Raw genomic sequence first — 17004 nt, 5'->3', positions numbered from 1 at the left:
CACATCTTTGAGAACCTTTTCTTGGAGCTGTGCAGGAACTTCTCAACTGAACAAATGGTTCAATACCACAGAGTTTTATATCCGGTCATATCGTATTTTTCTCTTTCATTTCTTTAAACGAGATCAACACTTCACTTCGAAAAGTTCAGATTCATATACTTGCGAATGCTGAACCACTTACAAGTCGGGGCGGTGGGGTAGCCTAGTGGTTAAAGCGTTAGCACGTCACGCCGATGACCCCGGTTCGATTCCCCACATGGGTACGATGTGTAAAGCCCATTCCTGGTGTCCCCCGCCGTGATATTGCTTGAATATTGCTAAAATTCCCTTACAAGTCAACTCTCTTTGTGTCGGATATGGTTCCCCACACCACACTCGTCCGCCACCAAATCTGTCCACTTGTAGACCCCAGTTCGGTGCAAAACGTTCGTTTCGACGTCAAGAAAGGCGGCGTATCATATCTAGGCGTTGGAGAAGAACTAGTAATAATTTATTCATCCCAGAATCACACTCGCCGCCAGTTTCTCCCATGCCTGTACGGTTTTGTTCCAACGTACGGTGTCGTTGGTATATACGTCTCAATGCAGGTACGACGAATACCGGCCATTTGGGTCTTATTTACATTTACACACGATTCCTGATTGTTTGGTCCTATACCAGGCACATGTCCTTCAGCCTCGAGAGAAGTGATGTAGATGAAAGGGTCCAGATGTAGCGATCTTGTTGAATTGGGTCCCATTAGCGAGTTATTATGAACTGGAGTATGACACTTGGTGGAATGGCTGCGACTTCAGTCTGTGACTCTCCAGCTTCGATGCTGTGGTTGGCTGCAATAAGCTGGCATATGTTTGACAAGATGTTGACGGACGGTTGATTGACACTGCACATGATTGTCACAACGTGCAGGTACATATGGCAGTAAATTTCCTTTCCATGACAGTTTTGTACATTCTCACAAGAATCGCTGTATAAAGCTACAAAGTTAAAAGTGTAAAACTGAACTACAACAGTTCTCATTATCTCCTACACGGCTCTCCTTTTAGAAGACCACCGCCTTATAGCTGAAATATATTGCTGAGTGCGGCGTACAACTAAACTCACTGCCTCCTTTTAGAAGAGTGTAACTTCAGGTTTCTTTGTCGCAACACCGTGCACAGTACAGGGCTAATAGGCGCCTGATGAAACACAGTGTGTACCCATTCACATATAATAAGGTCATTCCTCTTCATTCATTATAAGCGCATTGATTATATGCAACACACCAGATCCTATGCACATGGTTGTAGTTCTAATTTTCAGCTTCGGGTGCCGCTTGGCAGCAAAGTTGCTATCATTCACAGCGGAAAACTGACTCTCCACATGATGTTCAGTTAAACCATGTGGCCAAACGTTATTTCACAGGAGTGATGACAGATCGCTGCAAGGTTGAAAATGTGTATAGACTATTAATCGTTATAACGTATAAGGGTCTTGGAACCAATAAGTTTATCTGCAGAATTGAAATTTTCATCATTTTTCAAGTAATCCAAAATACTGCTGTCAGCGGAAATAACACTTGATTTCCTTACAGTAGTATTAATACTGTTGAACTGGTTCAGTGCTGCCACAACATACAGGACATTATGTTTTTCGTCCCTTCGTGAAGGTATGTTAATTTGAGTCCCAGGTGAAAGGAAGCAAAGATACCGTGAAGGTTTGGACTCAAACGAGATCACATTTAAAGCGATTGTTAGGAGTTAAGGGATATTTGTACTGCAAGAATCAAGTGGTTCCCTGGACTAAAGTAATAAAGCGTCCGCAATACTGCAGAAATCATGTGGTTCGCTATACTGCAAACATCATGTGGTCTGCTATACTGCAGGAATCATGTGGTTCGCTATACTGCAGGAATCATGTGGTTTGCTATACTGCAAACATCATGTGGTTTGCTATACTGGAGGAATCATGTGGTTCGCTATACTGCAGGAATCATGTGGTTCGCTATACTGCAGAAATCACGTGGTTCCCTATACTGCAGGAATCATGTGGTTCGCTATACTGGAGGAATCACGTGGTTTGCTCAACTGCAGGAATCATGTTGTTCGCTATACTGCAGGAATCATGTGGTTCACTATACTGCAGAAATCATGTGGTTCGCTATACTGGAGGAATCACGTGGTTTGCTCAACTGCAGGAATCATGTGGTTCGCTATACTGGAGGAATCACGTGGTTTGCTCAACTGCAGGAATCATGTTGTTCGCTATACTGCAGGAATCATGTGGTTCGCTATACTGCAGGAATCATGTGGTTCGCTATACTGGAGGAATCATGTGGTTCGCTATACTGCAGGAATCATGTGGTTCGCTATACTGGAGGAATCACGTGGTTTGCTCAACTGCAGGAATCATGTTGTTCGCTATACTGCAGGAATCATGTGGTTCACTATACTGCAGAAATCATGTGGTTCGCTATACTGCAGGAATCATGTGGTTCGCTATACTGCAGGAATCATGTGGTTCGCTATACTGCAGAAATCATGTGGTTCGCTATACTGCAGGAATCATGTGGTTTGCTATGCTGCAGGAATCACGTGGTTCCCTATACTGCAGGAATCATGTGTTCGATGTACTGCAGGAATCATGTTGTTTTTCTATGCTGCAGAAATCATGTGGTTCGCTATACTGCAGGAATCAAGTGTTCACTATACTACAGAAATCATGTGGTTTGCTCAACTGCAGGAATCATGTGGTTCGCTATACTGCAGGAATTAAGTGGTTCGCTATACTGCAGAAATCACGTGGTTTGCTATACTGCAGGAATCATGTGGTTCGCTATACTGCAGGAATTAAGTGGTTCGCTATACTGCAGGAATCATGTGGTTCGCTATACTGCAGGAATCAAGTGGTTCGCTATGCTGCAGGAATCATGTGGTTCACTATACTGCAGAAATCATGTGGTTCGCTATACTGCAGGAATCATGTGGTTCGCTATACTGCAGACATCATGTGGTTCGCTATACTGAAGGAATCAAGTGTTCGCTGTACTGCAGGAAGCATGTTGTTCGCTATACTGCAGAAATCATGTGGTTCGCTACACTCCAGGAATCATGTGGTTTGCTATACTGCAGAAATCATGTGGTTCGCTATACTGCAGAAATCACGTGGTTCACTATACTGCAGAAATCACGTAGTTCGCTATACTGCAGGAATCATGTGGTTCGCTATACGACAGGAATCATGTGGTTTGCTATACTGCAGAAATCATGTGGTTCGCTATACTGCAGAAATCATGTGGTTCGCTATACTGCAGAAATCATGTGGTTCGCTATACTGCAGGAATCAAGTGTTCGCTATACTGCAGAAATCATTCATGTGGTTTGCTATACTGCAGGAATCATGTGGTTCGCTATACTGCATGAATTAAGTCGTTTGCTATGCCGCAGAAATCATGTGTTTGCTATACTGCAGGACTCATGTGGTTTGCTATACTGCAGAAATCATGTGGTTCGCTATACTGGAGGAATCAAGTGTTCGCTATACAGCAGAAATCATGTGGTTCGCTATACTGCAGGAATCATGTGGTTCGCTATACTGCAGGAATCATGTGGTTCGCTATGCTGCAGGAATCATGTCGTTCGCTATACTGCAGGAATCATGTGTTCGATGTACTTCAGGAGTCACGTGGTTTTCTCAACTGCAGGAATCATGTGGTTTGCTATACTGCAGGAATCATGTGGTTCGTTATATTGCAGGAGTCATGTGTTCGATGTACTGCAGGAATCACGTTGTTTGCTCAACTGCAGGAATCATGTGGTTTGTTATACTGCAGGAATCATGTGGTTCGCTATACTGCAGGAATCACGTGGTTTGCTCAACTGCAGGAATCATGTGTTTTGCTATACTGCAGGAATCATGTGGTTCGCTATACTGCTGGAATCATGTGGTTCGCTATATTGTAGGAATCAAGTGTTCGATGTACTTCATGAATCAAGTTTTCGATGTACTGCAGGAATTAAGTGTACAATGTACTTCATGAATCAAGTGTTCGATGTACTGCAGGAATTAAGTGTACAATGTACTTCATGAATCAAGTTTTCGATGTACTGCAGGAATTAAGTGTACAATGTACTTCATGAATCAAGTGTTCGATGTACTTCATGAATCAAGTGTTCGATGTACTTCATGAGTCAAGTGTTCGATGTACTACAGGAATCAAGTGTTCGATGTACTTCATGAATCAAGTGTTCGATGTACTTCATGAATCACGTGTTCGATGTACTGCAGGAATCAAGTGTTCGATGTACTTCATGAATCAAGTGTTCGATGTACTTCATGAATCACGTGTTCGATGTACTGCAGGAATCATGTGTTCGATGTACTTCATGAATCAAGTGTTCGATGTACTTCAGGAATCATGTGTTCGATGTACTTCATGAATCAAGTGTTCGATGTACTGCAGGAATCAAGTGTTCGATGTACTGCATGAATCACGTGTTCGATGTACTGCAGGAAACAAGTGTTCGATGTACTTCATGAATCAAGTGTTCGATGTACTGCAGGAATCAAGTGTTCGATGTACTTCATGAATCAAGTGTTCGATGTACTGCAGGAATCAAGTGTTCGATGTACTGCAGAAACCAAGTGTTCGATGTACTGCAGGAATCAAGTGTTCGAAATAGTGCATGAATCATGTGGTTCGCTATACTGCATGAATCATGTGTTCGATGTACTTCAGGAATCCCCTGATTGGCTGTACTGTAGGAATTATGTGGTTCGCCCTACTGCAGGAATCATGTGATTCTCTCAGCCGGAGAATTTGCCTTTTGGCGCAACGCTTTGAGGGAGGTGAGGTGAAATTGGGCTTAACGTCGGTTGTAAGAATATTTCGCTCATATGACAACGTGCACGCGTGTGTATGTGTGGCTGCTTACAAGTACTAGCCCAGACTTAAGCTGGTTTTATAGTGCTTGCTCACTGAGATATCATGCCGCATTTAAGCATGAATACCCCATTCAGACATTATACTGCCTCTGAGCCGACTCGTCCTTGTTGTACCCATTAATGCCGAGCGCCAGTCAGGGACCAACAAGTACCATATTTTAACGTATTTTGGTATGACGCGGCCGGGGTTCGAACCAGAGACCTTCCGCTCTCCGGATGGACGCTCTAATCACTACATTACGTAGGCGGTCCGCAAAGTTTTGAAATACATTTGCATTACACAAATTAAAGCATTGGCATACCATGTATATTTATCGCCAATGGCAGCATGCATGCACAAATATATTTGCTCGTGTAAGGTCAGTGGAGGGCGATTCAAATAACTAATCAAAACTTACATCAATGTTATCTTGTGATTTATTGCAGTTCAACAAAAATCTGTTTGGCAGTGATTACAGTCTTCTCCGAAGTAGCACCAGTGTTAACGAGAAAGCAGACCATCTCATGTTATATATTTTGTAAGTACATTAAGGCTATTGATCTCTTATTTAAAATTTCACTTTCATGAAAATAATTTCAAAGATGTAAATCTCTGAACTAATTACATTGGATATTGTGTTTAAATATCTCTATATGACTGAGATACTAATATTTGTATTACTTTATTATTGCAGATGCAATGTTAAACTTTAAACATTTAATTATTATTATTAAGTATAAAGTGTGATTTGTTTTCGTTTCCTTGCCCTTTGGTGCCTGAAATTAATGTATGTTGTTTGTGTATTACAACTCTTTTAAAACGTATGTTCCTTATCGGTATGGCTTTCTTCAGTTATGCTGTATGGGGTTTTGCACAGCTTGGACTCATTCCATCTAGTGTCTCTTGGCCCGTGCCCGGATGTCAATGCATCTGTCCGAGATGTTCTCTGAAAGTACAACCAATATATGTTAATCTGCTTACAATCAACCAGGCAATAATCATAGTATCTGGCAACACAAATCTACACATCTATCATTGATGGAATAGCTTTATAAAGTACTTGAACCGCGAACCGATATATCTACTACACCCGTCTATACGTAATAAAATCACTTACTTGAGTTAACGCCGAGGCAAGCTCCCCATTCTGTAAGCGTGATCTTGCGATTGCTGTCTTGATCGCACATGGCCAGGAAGGGAACAAGGCAGTGCTCCCACGCCTTCAAAGACTGAACAATGTATTGCAGTTCCCTCCGAGACACTTGTCTGAAGAAGGAATTGATGACAATGACTAAACCCATTATACAGAGGGTGACTAATCACGTGCCACTAGTTATGTCTATTTACATATATTTGGTTAATAGGTTCATCCATTCTCACTTTGGAATGGATGTTGGATGCACAGTTTTGCGCCAGGACATTATCCCATAATGACTGCATACATAAGCTGCTACTGATGACTATAATTTGGAGATTTTACGTGCGCTTTCCGACATAATGCGTATTTTGCACACGGGCACATCAGCTATTTCAGCAGCCTGAAGTAAGCAACCGGTTTCGTTATTATCCCCCGCCGCGCGTTTAGCGCAAAGCGGGGGATATAGTATTAGGCTCCATCCCTCCGTCCGTACGTACGAATTGGAATATCTTAAGAACCGTTCATTAGATTCTTTTCATAATTGGTACCTAGGTTCATCACAGTATAAGAAAGGTCCAAGTCAGCTTTGGTGACCTTGACCTTAATTTGAAGGTCACAAGGGGACTTTAACGTTTTACCTGCATGTTAAGCTATCTGTGATTTTCTTCACATTCAATACAAAGCTTAATCTAGGGAATTCGCAGGGCCCAGTCGATTTTGGTGACCTTCACATAAATTTCAAGGTCATGGCGACACTTTGATGATTTCAGCATGTAAATCTGCATGTTAAGCTATCTCAAGAACCGTTCAATGGATTTTCTTCATATTAAATACAAAGCTTTATCTAGGGAATGCGCAGGGCCCAGTCGATTTTGGCGACCTTCACTTAATTTTCAAGGTCACAGAAACACTTTGAAGATTTGAGCATATTAACCTGAATTGTCAGCAAGATATTTCAAAAACAGTTCACTGGATCTTCTTCAAAGACTTTCCAGACTTCCCTTAAATGTTTTTCAAAAAGCAATTTCTTTTAGTACTATTTTTGCATATTTCATACACTATGACATTCATGTCAAAGTCAGTCTTGAAAATATGTGAGTGTTTGAACACCTAAAGAGCAAGACATCAAGAGAGGTTGACTGGTCATGTTTTTGTTAACATTTAACTTAAACTTTCATTACTTTATAAGTTTGATATGATAATTTGCGGCGGGGGATTATGTCACCTTAGTGACAATGCTTGTTAGTCTTTCGAATAACGAATAACGTTCTAGCAGAGGGTTCGTTATTCAAACGCTCTACATGGAATATCTATAGTAGAGCTGTCACATATATACACTGAAACTGGGTTCCATTCACAGGTGTACCAAATGAGAACGAGGTGTTTAATTATTCAGAACTTCTGAATAACGAAACACTAACCAGCACTGGGTTCGTTATTCCCTGTATGCCCATCAATTCTATAAAATGCAAAATAAATATAGCCTACCATATTTCCAGAGGGTTCGTGTTTCTTTATTCGTCTTTCGAATAACGAATACCGTTCTAGCAGCGGGTTCGTTATTCAAACGCTCTACATGGAATATCTATAGTAGTGCTGTCATATATATACACTGAAACACATGTGATAAAAGATTGCAGGTTCCATTCATAGGTGAATGGCCAACTTGAGCATGATGTCTACATTTTAAAATACTGACCCTGCCTTATTGTGTGTTAACAGACAATGTGTTACAATATGTCTATGTTTCATGAATTACACAAGTGACACGAGAGCTGAAGGAGGATATCTCATTGCCCTCCCAACTGACAAGGTCTAATGCTAGTTCACTGAATGTGTTAGTGTTTGCTGGAAACTGTGATCGTAGTCTCACAACTGGAATTGATGCAATGATGTTATTTATCAAATAGGTGAACAGTGTTTCCCTTTGCTGGTTTGCAAACACCTAGACAACCACTTCCACTGTGTAGCAAACTTAAACTATAATGCAGAATATATAAGTGTGCATTGTCAGTAAAGAAGTATGTCTGTTCATTGCAAATACACCCCAAAAATCTAAACTGACGAAAGACCTTTCGCATGGAAAATGCAATTTGGGCAACTCACTACTTTGGACTGAAATGATAATTATCATTGACGAGTGTAACTAGCATGATAACCCTTTCTTTATAGTACATAGACTAGTTTAATCTACTTTCTTTTGTTTAGATATTATTCCTAAATAAAGTGTCTGAGAAGATCCGACTGATCGTTGTTATTGATCAATGAGATACTCAAAGACAAACAACCCAAATAGTAAATCTAGGTTTTCTTACTGGACAATAACTGGACAACACTTAGTAACTAACAACTGATTGGAAACATCTCAGACGGCCTTACATTTTGTCAGATTGTTAGACATAAACAAAATGAAAAAGCCAGTGCTAGTAAGGTTTTCGTAATTCTAAATAACCGAATAACTACGCAGGTTTTACACCTTTAAGATGAAGCTGAAGTGTTAATCTTAGTCGATTTGACGACTTTACTATAGTTATTTGATATACACCCTTTAAAGACGACTTTACTATAGTTATTTGATATACACCCTTTAAAGACGACTTTACTATAGTTATTTGATATACACCCTTTAAAGACGACTTTACTATAGTTATTTGATATACACCCTTTAAAGACGACTTTACTATAGTTATTTGATATACACCCTTTAAAGACGACTAAGGAAACATACGATATATTTGTTATCTAACGCGTAGACACACATACACTGAACAACAAACCCAGTGCTGGATGGTTTTTCGTTATTCAGAAGTTCTGAAATATTAAACACCTCATGCTCATTTGGTACACCTGTGAATGGAACCCGCAGTCTTTTCTTACATGGGTTTCATGGTATATATATGACAGCACTACTATAGATATTCCATGTAGAGCGTTTGAATAACGAACCCTCTGCTAGCACGAAAGACGAATATCGAAACACGAACCCTCTGGAAATATGGTAGGCTATATTTATCTTACATTTTATAGAATTGATGAGCATACATTGAATAACGACCTGTGAATGGAACCCGAAATCTCTTATTACATGAGTGTCAGTGTATATATATGACAGCTCTACTATAGATATTCCATGTAGAGCGTTTGAATAACGAACCCGCTGCTAGCACGCTATTCGTTTTTCGAAAAACGAATAACGAAACACGAATCCGCTGCTAACTTCAGGCTGCTAGCAATTTCCCAGTAACAACCACTAGTTCAACCTGGATCATGCCCAGCATGTGCTAACCTGTCTTGAGGACTGGAGTCCAGGTCACAGAACTTCCAGAGCACGGCCTCTGTGTGGTTGGCATCATTCTTGGCCTTGTCCAGGAGGTCAATATATTCGCCGAGCTCATCCCGGGAAGCCTTGAAGAAAATTAAACGTAGTTCAGTTCTAGGATTGAGAAAAACGCTTTTTCTCATGACATGAAGCTGATGCATGTTGTATATGATAGAAAATCTACACCTAAAAAGCCTTCTAAAATGACGAAGACGACCGACTCATTGTCTCACCAGCTGTTTCATAACGAGGAACAACCATTCCTTCATCCTTATTGGGAATTCCTCAAATTCATTGTCGGGACACTTTGTGAGTTCTGCAATATAATGGAATACGCCGGTTAAACAAGGCATTTTTGTAAATCTTACAAGGAGAAAATCTTTCAAAAGAGTTCACTGTCTGGAATTCACATGGCACTTACGTCGGTTGTGATGATTCAATTAAAGTAGCATATAATAAAAGAAAAATTCTTTATTGCTTCCACATGTAGTTAAACTTACTTCGGCAGGCCCCAAAGTAATCGAGTTGTATTTTGTTGAGCCTGGCGTTGCTGCAGCCGGGCTGTTTCATCTTACACAGACAGTGATCGCGATCCAGCTCACACTCGCTGAAGTAGGTCTGGTTTTTTGTGCTGCAAACCTGCAATGGTAGCTAAAGATCAATAACTTTGTAGATATGTTTCCATTTGGTGTATAGTCTAATAATTCTAAATGATTATAACACAGACATCAAACGGAAAAAGTGACCCAATTAATCAATGTGAAAAAAAAGGACAAGAATGTTTTAAAAATATATTTCCATTCTTGAGTTTATAAACTGCTCCACATTTTGTAATGACTTTGTGAAATTTTCCTTTTGTGATTCACTATTTCATTATTAGTTGTTTGAAGAGTATCTGTTGTTTTTGTAGCAATAAGACCAAAATCTGTTGTTTCGTCAGGTGTATTCCAACATATGTTTCTGCAAAGATCATAATTTCGCCTTTCTACCAGCTGCGGAATATTATAAATAGATTAAATATGAAATATATTTCCCTAATCCTTTCCGATTATCAGGTAACATACGTGATAACGAGGATCAATCTCGGGCTCGCAATCGGTGAGACACACACATTCAGCCTGCTGCCAGTTGTTGAGGCGACACACTTCACCGCGGTAACACTTCTTCTTTTTGCATAGGTCTGAAAATAGGTTGGTTGGTTGAGTTGGGCTTTACGTCACATCGGCATTATTCCAGCCATATAGTGACGAGAACAAGTCTGCATTAATAGACATTGTAAGTACAGAGTCAAAATGAGTTTTATTTCAAAAACATATATTCATTACATTACCATTTAAAAACAGAAAAAGGCATAGCACTAAATTTAAAAGCAGGCAACTTGTTAATCACATTACATAGTTACAATTTATGATACAGATCAACTTCCCTCAGGTAGTTCACTATCAGATGAGCGCTCACGCGGGAGAACAGATCTTTCAGGTTTGTTGTATCATAATGTGAGTCCCTTGCAGACGATAAGTCCACACAGTCAAGCAGAATATGCTTGATGGTGAAAACCTCATCGCAAGAGACACACATGGGGGGTCCATCCCCATCCGTTTTCAGCAGACAGTCATGTGTAAACCGACTGTGGCCAATACGACATCGTCGAAAAGTTACCTCATCAAGTCTTGACTGACAGGCCTAGTAGGTATAACCAATTGTTGGCTTCAATTCATACAGTTTATTTCTTCCTACTTGAGTGTCCCACCTTTTTGGCATGAGGTCCCGTGTATAGCTTTTGATAGTGGGTTTGAAATCACTGTACGGAATCAGCAGTAGAGATAAGGGCTTGTCCAGAGCTGCTTTAGCTGCAGCATCGGCTTTTGTGTTACCTGCTATGCCGACGTGACCCGGCAACCAGCAGAGGACCATGTCACATTGGGTAGTAGAAAGGTCGTTGTAAAGTTCTAAAATGTCCAGAATGATTGGGTGATTTGAAGTAACATTTTGAAGTGCTTGAAGGCAAGACATTGAAGATTTTGGAATGATTCTGCTGTTTAATGTAGGTCAAAGCTGAGAAGATAGCTTTGGCCTCGGCAGTGAAAATGGAACTGTTGTCGGGAATCCTAGAGGAGACAGTCTTGGATCCAATGACTGTAGCACTGGCAACTTGGCCCTCATCCTTGGATCCGTCTGTGAGAATGGATCTATGGGTGTCATACTTGGAACGTAACTGGTTGTATTCCTGCTGGAACACCAAAGGATTTGTTTCGGACTTTTTGAGTTTAGTGAGGGTAAGATCGACCTGTGGTTTCATCATCTGCCAGGGTGGCGAAGACAAGAGTCGGTAAGGTGCTGTGATATTGAGATTAATTTTAGTGTGGTTGAATTCTGATTCCAAGTGGTGGAACCAGGCTTGGTAGTTTAGGAAACAGGTTTTCATAGAGAGGTTAAAAACATAATTGTATGCTGGATTTGACTGATTTGAACGTAATTTAGTGATATACTGCAGTGAAAGTTTAATGCGGCGTTGTTAAAGGGAAGGTTCGTTAGCCTCTGCATATAGACTGTCTACCGGAGAGGTCCTTAAAGCTCCCAGGCAGAGCCTCAGGCCTTGGTGGTGGATAGAATCTAATTTTTCTAAATTGCTTTTACAGGCTCCACCATAAACCATGTAGCCGTGGTCTAGTTTAGAGCGAACCTAAGATCTGTACAAGTGAAGGAGGGTAGTCTGATCCCCTCCCCACTCTGTTTTTGAAACGACGTTTAGTAAGTCCAGAGCCTTCAAGCACTTGGTTTTCAAATATTTTATGTGTGGTCAGAATGTCAGATGACGGTCGAATATGAGTCCCAGGAATTTGGCCTCTTCTACTACCTTGATGGGAGTGCCATCTAAAGATAGGTCTGGATCCTTGTGTGGTTTGTACTTACGACAAAAGTGAATATAATTTGTTTTGGATTTTGAAAACTTAAAGCCATTTTCATTGGCCCATTTTTGAATTTTGTTAAGACAGAGTTGTAGCCGCCTTTCTATTGCGTGCATGTTCTTACCACGACATGAAATATTGAAATCGTCCACACAACTGTTCAAGACGTTAGTGAGGCTGTTATTTTGATGCTAAAAAGGGTGGCAGACAGGATGCTGCCTTGAGGGACGCCCTGATCTTGGTGGAAATAATCAGACAATGTGGAATCTACCCGTACTTGAGATATGAACTGAGGTAATCTGCCCCTCAATCCAAATTCATGAACATCTTTTAAGATGCCATGTTTCCACGTTGTATCGTATGCTTTTTCTAAATCGAAAAAGATAGATACTGTGTGCTGTTTGTTGACAATGGAATTTTTTATAAAAGATTCCAGACGCACCAGATGGTCAATGGTACTTCGGTTCTTTCGGAAATCACATTGGAGGTCACTAAGGAGGTTATTGGTCTCCAAGTACCAGATTAATCGATTGTTGACCATACGTTCCATGGTTTTACAAACACAGCTAGTTAGTGATATAGGACGGTAGTTTGAGGGATCAATATGATCCTGGCCAGGTGTTCGTATAGGGTTGATAATGGCATTGTGCCACGAAGGAGGAAAGTTGCCGGTTGTCCAAATGTCATCAAATATATTGAGTAGTGTTTCCAAACTTGAATCAGGGAGGTGTTTGAGAAGCTGATAGTGAATATCATCAGCTCCTGCCGCAGTGTCGTGAGCCTGCTACAGGGCAGTACGTAATTCATGGAGAGAAAACGTTTCATTGTAATCCTCACCATTATCAGAGTTAAAATTGACTGATTTCATTTTTTGTTGCGTTTGGTATTTCAAAGTTTCGCCAAGTTTATTTGCAATTTCAAGTTTATTTGTTAAAAGAGTGTCACCATCTTTCAGATGGCGAACACCAGATTTGGATCCTTTGCCCTTAATCTTTTGAATCATGTTCCACACCTTGGACATGGGTGTGCGGGAGTTGATTTTGGACACATATTTCCTCCATGAGTGGCGTTTAGTTTGTTTAAATGTACGTCTTGCCCTGTCATTTGTCATTTTAACGGCATTCAGGTTATGCACAGTAGGATGTTGTCGGAAGTATTTTCCGCCTTCTTCCTATTTTTCCTAGCTTGTTTACAGTTTGTATCAAACCATGGTTTGCGTATGTGCGGGTTTGCAGAGGACTTAGGAATGGTTTCGTCTCCAATAGTATTTAAGATATCAGAAAATAGTTCCATGGGATCAGGAACATTCCTGAAGTTGTCCGGCATAAGCTTTTCAGAGCAGAGAGTTTGGAATAATGGCCAATTGGCCTTAGTAAAAGTCCATCCATTTGAAGGTGGTTCATTGGCGGGATTGATAGAATAGTAAAAAGGTCATCGTGGACCGACCATTCAAACTCGTTTAAGAGATTAGAATCCGTAAGTGATAGATCAAGTACAGAGTATGTTCCAGTGGCAGGATGGAGATAAGTGTTTGATCCATCGTTGAAGATGCATAGATCATTATTGGAGAGAAAATCTTCAAGGACCTTTCCCTTATTATTTGTATCAGTACTCCCCCATAAGGGGTTATGGCCGTTCAAGTCGCCCATGATTATGCAGGGCTTTGGAAGTTGATCATACAAGTTCTGAAGATCTGATAGGCGGACAGTTGAGGAGGGAGGAAGATAGAGTGAACATAGTGTAAACGCTATGTTCAGAGTAATGCGGACAGCAACAGTTTGTAGGGTGGTGTTAAGTGGAACAGGGCTATGGAGGATGCCCTGCCTCGCAAGGATAGAAGTGCCTCCTGTAGCTTTTACACCGGGAGGAGAAAAGAAGTGGTAGGAACTGTACCGACGGATGTCAAATTTATCAGTTCTTTTCAGGTAGGTTTCTTCGAGACAAAACGCGGATGGTTTAAAGTCTTGGATCAATAACTGTAGTTCATTAAAATTATTCTTATGTCCTCTGCAATTCCATTGAATCATGTTTTGTGGATTCATGGTGCTTCCACTGGCGACATGGCACGTGACCGCGAGGAAGCGTTTGAAGTACTCCTATTGGTGTCAGTTGGAGATGGAGTGACCTTCATATCCAGAGGACCAAAGGAGTTATGGACCTCGACAGGGGCCTCTACAGGAGAGGTGGTTTTTGGTTTGGGCTTTGGCAGTTGCTCATGCTGCTTTAGTCTCGGTAGTTTCTTTTCTTTCCTTTTTTGGCGCACAGTTTCTGTTTCTGGCTTTGGCATTGGTTCTGGTGTTTGTGACTCAGAAGTTTTGACTTTTGGTTTTGGAGATGAATGGGCTGAGATGGGTTGAGAGGAGTTGACCCATGTCAGATCGGTCTGACACGAGATAGTCGCAGTAGTAACGGAAGGACGAGAGACATCAGAAGAGTAGGATATAGTTGAAGGGACTGCAGTTAAACTGAGAGCCCTTTTAAGCTTGGTGAAAGGAGATGTTCCGTTCACGTTTGATCTTTATGATCTTTGATTCACGCTGCCACACAGGACAAGATTTGGAGGAGGCCATATGGTTACCACCACAGTTTGCACACTTCACTTCCTTGGTACAGTCATTGCCCTCGTGTTTGTCACCACAGCGGTAACAAACAGCAGAGGAACGACGTGACTTGGATCCATGTCCAAACTTTTGGCAGTTGTAGCACCCGAGAGGGTTGGGTATGTACACCTCCACTCCAATACTACAGTAACCAGCTCTAATCGAGTCGGGGATCTTTGATCGGGCTAACGTAAAGAGATAAGTGTTTGTGAGTTGAACAACACCATCCTTCTTAATAGTGAATCACTTCACAGCTGTGACAGACTGCTGAGAAAGTTCCTGGACAATCTGGTCCTCAGTCATGTCAGACAGGCATCGAGCTCTGCCACGTACTATGTTTCTACACGTGTTCAGGGTTTTGTGCGTTGAGACAGCAACCTTGATATTGACAAATTCTTGGATTTTGAGTAGATTCAAGGATTGCTGTCTCCGAGTACATTCTATCAGGAGTGAACCGGATCGGAGCTTGGTGACATTGGCAACCTCTCCACAGATACCAGCGATACCTTTGGAGATTGCAAATGGATTCAGTTGCAAAGGTTGCTTGTCACAAGCTTCAATGATCAGAAATTAAGTTAGTGACATGTGATATATGGGCAGTGACGAATGGTGGATGGCTAGAGAGTGTGATGTGTGGACAGAAAGAGAGTAATGTATTGAGCGTGACAGGGATATATGGGCAGTGACGCGTGGTGTATGGCTAGAGAGTGTGATGTGTGGACAGAGAGAGAGAGTAATGTATTGAGCGTGACAGGGATATATGGGCAGTGACGCGTGGTGGATGGCTAGAGAGTGTGATGTTTGGACAGAGAGAGAGAGTAATGTATTGAGCGTGACAGTGATATATGGGCAGTGACGCGTGGTGGATGGCTAGAGAGTGTGATGTGTGGACAGAGAGAGAGTAATGTATTGAGCGTGACAGTGATATATGGGAACATACAGGGATGTATGGAAAGAGACAATGATGTAAGGACAGAGACAGTGATGTATGAACAGAGACAGGGATGTATTGAGAATGACGGTGATGTATGGACTGATGCAGTGATGTATAGACAAAGACTAGATAGAGACTATGATGTATGGACAGAGACTATGATGTATGGACAGAGACTATGATGTATGGACAGAGACTATAATGTATGGACAGAGACTATAATGTATGGACAGAGACTATAATGTATGGACAGAGACTATAATGTATGGACAGAGACTATAATGTATGGACAGAGACTATGATGTATGGACAGAGACTATGATGTATGGACAGATACTATGATGTATGGACAGAGACTATGATGTATGGACAGATACTATGATGTATGGACAGTGACAGTGATGTATGGACAGTGACAGTGATGTATGGACAGTGACAGTGATGTATGGACAGTGACAGTGGTGTATGGACAGTGACAGTGATGTATGGACAGTGACAGTGATGTATGGACAGTGGCAGTGGTGTATGGACAGTGACGACAGTAGTGTATGGACAATGATGGGGATGTATGGACAGTGACAGTGGTGTACGGACAGTGACAGTGGTGTATGGGCAGTGACAGTGATGTATGGACAGTGACAGTGGTGTATGGACAGTGACAGTGGTGTATGGACAGACACCGGGATGTATGGACAGTGATAATGATGTATGGACAGACATCGGGATGTATGGACAGTGACAATGATGTATGGACAGACACCGGGATGTATGTACAGACACCGGGATGTATGGGCAGTGACAGTGATGTATGGACAGTGACAGTTGTGTATGGACAGTGACAGGGGTTTATGGACAGTGACAGTGATGCATGTACAGACACCGGGATGTATGGGCAGTGACAGTGATGTATGGACAGTGACAGTGATGTATGGACAGTGACAGTGGTGTATGGACAGTGACTGGTGTATGGACAGTGACAGTGGTGTATGGACAGTGACTGGTGTATGGACAGTGACAGTGGTGTATGGACAGTGACAGTGGTGTATGGACAGTGACAGTGGTGTATGGACAGTGACAGTGGTGTATGGACAGTGACAGTGGTGTACAGACAGTGACAGTGGTGTATGGACAGTGACAGTGGTGTATGGACAGTGACAGTGGTGTATGGACAGTGACAGTGGTGTATGGACAGAGACAGTGATGT

At 41.5% G+C, this 17004-nt stretch overlaps 1 protein-coding gene across 1 annotated transcript in view; it reads right to left on the bottom strand.

Moving 5' to 3' along the window:
- Nucleotides 1–5319: 5319 nt before the first annotated feature.
- LOC124282560 (SPARC-like) overlaps nucleotides 5320–17004 on the bottom strand; it is a 45679-nt gene continuing 33994 nt past the window's right edge. Inside the window, exons 5-10 of the mRNA XM_046718565.1 lie at nucleotides 10422–10537; nucleotides 9858–9996; nucleotides 9591–9673; nucleotides 9325–9443; nucleotides 6018–6166; nucleotides 5320–5846 (exon numbers count right to left, since the gene is read on the bottom strand). Of these exons, the coding sequence (XP_046574521.1) occupies nucleotides 5794–5846; nucleotides 6018–6166; nucleotides 9325–9443; nucleotides 9591–9673; nucleotides 9858–9996; nucleotides 10422–10537 (659 nt within the window). The 3' untranslated portion in view covers nucleotides 5320–5793. The remainder of the gene's footprint in view (nucleotides 5847–6017; nucleotides 6167–9324; nucleotides 9444–9590; nucleotides 9674–9857; nucleotides 9997–10421; nucleotides 10538–17004) is intronic.

Source organism: Haliotis rubra, unplaced genomic scaffold (assembly GCF_003918875.1).
Source record: "Haliotis rubra isolate DU_JTF1 unplaced genomic scaffold, ASM391887v1 Scf30, whole genome shotgun sequence".
In the NCBI taxonomy this organism is placed as follows: domain Eukaryota; kingdom Metazoa; phylum Mollusca; class Gastropoda; order Lepetellida; family Haliotidae; genus Haliotis; species Haliotis rubra.
The sequence above is the reverse complement of the archived record's forward strand: the minus strand, read 5'-3'. Positions and strand labels throughout refer to the sequence as shown.